This window comes from Saccostrea cucullata, unplaced genomic scaffold (assembly GCF_032062105.1).
Source record: "Saccostrea cucullata isolate Sc308-1 unplaced genomic scaffold, CSIRO_AGI_Scuc_v1 ctg5806, whole genome shotgun sequence".
Lineage (NCBI taxonomy): Eukaryota > Metazoa > Mollusca > Bivalvia > Ostreida > Ostreidae > Saccostrea > Saccostrea cuccullata.
Genome location: NW_026921836.1, coordinates 98,554 through 101,754, shown reverse-complemented (window position 1 = coordinate 101,754; position 3,201 = coordinate 98,554). Strand labels below are relative to the sequence as shown.

At 31.6% G+C, this 3,201-nt stretch overlaps 1 protein-coding gene across 1 annotated transcript; it reads left to right on the top strand.

Moving 5' to 3' along the window:
* Positions 1-901: 901 nt before the first annotated feature.
* LOC134260804 (ficolin-1-like) lies at positions 902-2,804 on the top strand (the record flags this gene model as incomplete). Its single annotated transcript, XM_062743346.1, has 3 exons — positions 902-1,038; positions 1,209-1,305; positions 2,551-2,804. Coding segments are annotated over 3 exons (488 nt in total), but the record flags the coding sequence as incomplete, so codon positions are not given.
* Between the last annotated feature and the right edge of the window lie 397 nt (positions 2,805-3,201).

Here is a 3,201-nt window from a genome sequence, read left to right as displayed (position 1 = left end):
AACGGTCAGATCCACCGCACACCGTCTCTTGTATGGAAACTGAAAAGTTTGTGGACATTTAATGTGAAAAATTAAGGCTTTAAAATCCGTGTTCAAAACGTTAGTCTATATTCAATACAACAAGTGTATTTGAAAACAATTGTATCGACCTAAAAATGCACATTTCTGAAATATGAACTTAAACATATCTAGTAAATAGTTTACACTCCATTCTCCAGGTGAAACATCATGTTGTTGGAGTTTTGTGAAGCAACTTACTTTTACATTTGACAGCTGACTTTTACATTTTCGTTACTGGAGTTGGTCTCTGTTTAAATTAAGGTTTGAATGTTCTCAAGGTCTCAATTCTCTTCATAAAACTCTGTTTATAAATATATTCCTCTTAAGATTCCTACAAGTAAGAAATACAAATAAATTTCAAAAAACCAAGAGAATACATGTATTACGATTACGTGTGTCAATTCTTTTAATACCGTATAATTGGAAATTTTGGTGAGAGACTATTTTAGCGATTTGTGCTTAGATATTGGTACTTTAATCTTCGCGAGATGTTATTGAAGTGATTTTAAAATGCTCATTATAGAAGGAAACTCGGATCAAATGCAATTATTTTTTAGCTATATTTAATTTTAGCGATCTCAACTTCCTCACTTATAATGCCAAAATTAAATCCTCGCTAGAAATTCTGCTGATACGGTATATTCGTATAAAAAATTAAATTAAAGACTTAAAACAATTAGAAAAACAAAATAATTTCAGGTAATGGCATAACTATCCATATTTAGGCTACATCGTACCACACAATTTATCTCAAACAATTAACCAGAAAGCAACTCGCATGTATCTTTGAATTACTCTATTTATACATAATACGATTCCAGCATTTTCCCCCTTTTTACAGCAATTCCCTTAGACTGTAAGGATCTTCGTAATGATGGTAACTTTATTTCCGGTGTGTACGACATTTACCCGTATCGCACCATAACCATTCCTGTCACCGTGTATTGTGATATGACGACAATGGGCGGGGGATGGACGGTGTGTACAAATGTTAAACTTTATATTACATAATTCACATCAAGTTATGAAGTATTTCTTTTGTTCAAGAGAATAATAAAATACAAATTCTTCAGCTCATATTATTAAATATAGATTTTATAATTGTTGAAAACAGTAATATGTAATGCTATAATTTTTAATTTTTAAAGGCAATTCAAAAAAGAGTTGATGGATCCGTGGATTTCCAAAGGCTCTGGAAAGATTATAAAGATGGTTTTGGTGCCCCTGAACAAGAATACTGGATTGGTAAGTGTACATCTCTTTTAATTTAAATATGGACTCTCAACCGCTTAAATGTTTCATAAAGTATATTAATTGTAGCATATAATGGAAATGGAAGCGTATCTTATATCTTATTTTGAGACTGGGTAATATTTTTGGCAATAAAAAATAGAGCGAGAATTTTAAATCACTCAGGGTAAAGAACACTTTTGCATCAATGTCTACAGCGTAACAGAAATACCCGTCAGTTTCATTTTTCTAGAGGGTATTCAATATATTATACTGTAAATTCCTCATTTTTCGCGAGTACGCAAGTGAGTTAAGGCTAAATATGGATATTTTTATGCAAATGAGCTAATAAAAATTCATAAGTTGTATATTGTATGTACAGAGAAAGTTTAAATAGATTTTCTTATATATACTTATTACCCACAGTTTATTAATGTAAGTGCACATTATGACGTCATATTATGACGTCATTGTTTTCTCCCATTCAAGGTAATAAATCACATCAAGAAAATCACGTCAGCGCAAGGGCATATCCTATCTAATTTGAAATAAACAATGTATAATATTAAAGAGAATATTCTTAAAATTGATAAAATTACTGCACAAATCCTATGCACATTCATAAACGATAAAAATTTTAAGAAACTTACACTGGACTGTGAATTTTTACCCTGTTTAAACTTAAAACTGCACCAATAGTAACGAAACAATTGCAGTGCCGACATTTGTGCAGCAATATCTTAAATCCTTGGAATACCCTGCGTCTTTTTATACCTTGTTTCTGTTAAACAAAGTAAGGTTTGCCCTTGCGCCGAAGTGATTTTGTTGATGTTTCTTATAAACTTGTATAGTAGAGGTCGATGACGTCATAATATGACGTCATAATGTGTACTGGGTATCGCATGTCGTGGGTACCAAGAATGTATTAGAAAACAAGTCTTAACATATTTTGTGCAGCAGGTAGGTCAATTATGGAATTTAATCAATATTTTGCAAAGAAACCTCCATATGAAGCATTAACTCACTTGCGTACTTCTTATCGCGAGACAGCTCTCTAACGTCAAATTGCGAGCATATTATTCGAGAATGGATGCTTGATTTATACAATTTACATGGATTTCAGCATCATACAAATAAAAGAGAGTAATTTTATTTTTATTTCGCGAGTGTTGCTTTGATAATTAATTCCTCGCGAATTATAAGGAATCAACAGAATTTGTATTCCAATGTACTTTACAGTTGATTTCAATCTTAATACAGGAAATGACGTGATCCATCAGTTAACAAAAGACAAGAACTCATCCCTCTATGCTGCCATAACAATCCATTCTGGTGCAACACTTTATGAAACGTACAACGGATTCTCTGTCTCCAATGAAACAGAGAAATATCAACTCTTTCTTGCAGGACCTGCCACGGGAACCTTAGGTAACTGCAAGATGTTGTATGTAAAGTCAATGTTACAAAACTTTGTACTAATATTCTGTAAACCTTTCCGATTCCATGTTAATTAAAGGTTTTTAATATGTCATGATGTCATTTGCAGTTACATTCATTGTATTTTAAAAACAAAAAAGATTATGCTTAAAATAAGAACTATTTGTAACTACCATATCCAGTAGCTAACTTTACAATTAGAAGCATTTTTCGCTGAAAATTGACTGAGAGGTTGCCGACTTTGCAATAAACTATACTCAATCAAAACATTTAATCTTCGGTATTATGCAGAATTCCTCCCATTTTAAATATGCTTAATTTTCATTAAACAGGGAAAAGTTATTATCTTCATAAAATATTACGATATATGTATTAATGCTAAGTTTAAGAAAAACATATTGCACTATAAATGGCCTGTGGCGAAAAGGTAACGTCATATTTCTAATGTAAATATGTGTATGTTGCATTAAGGTA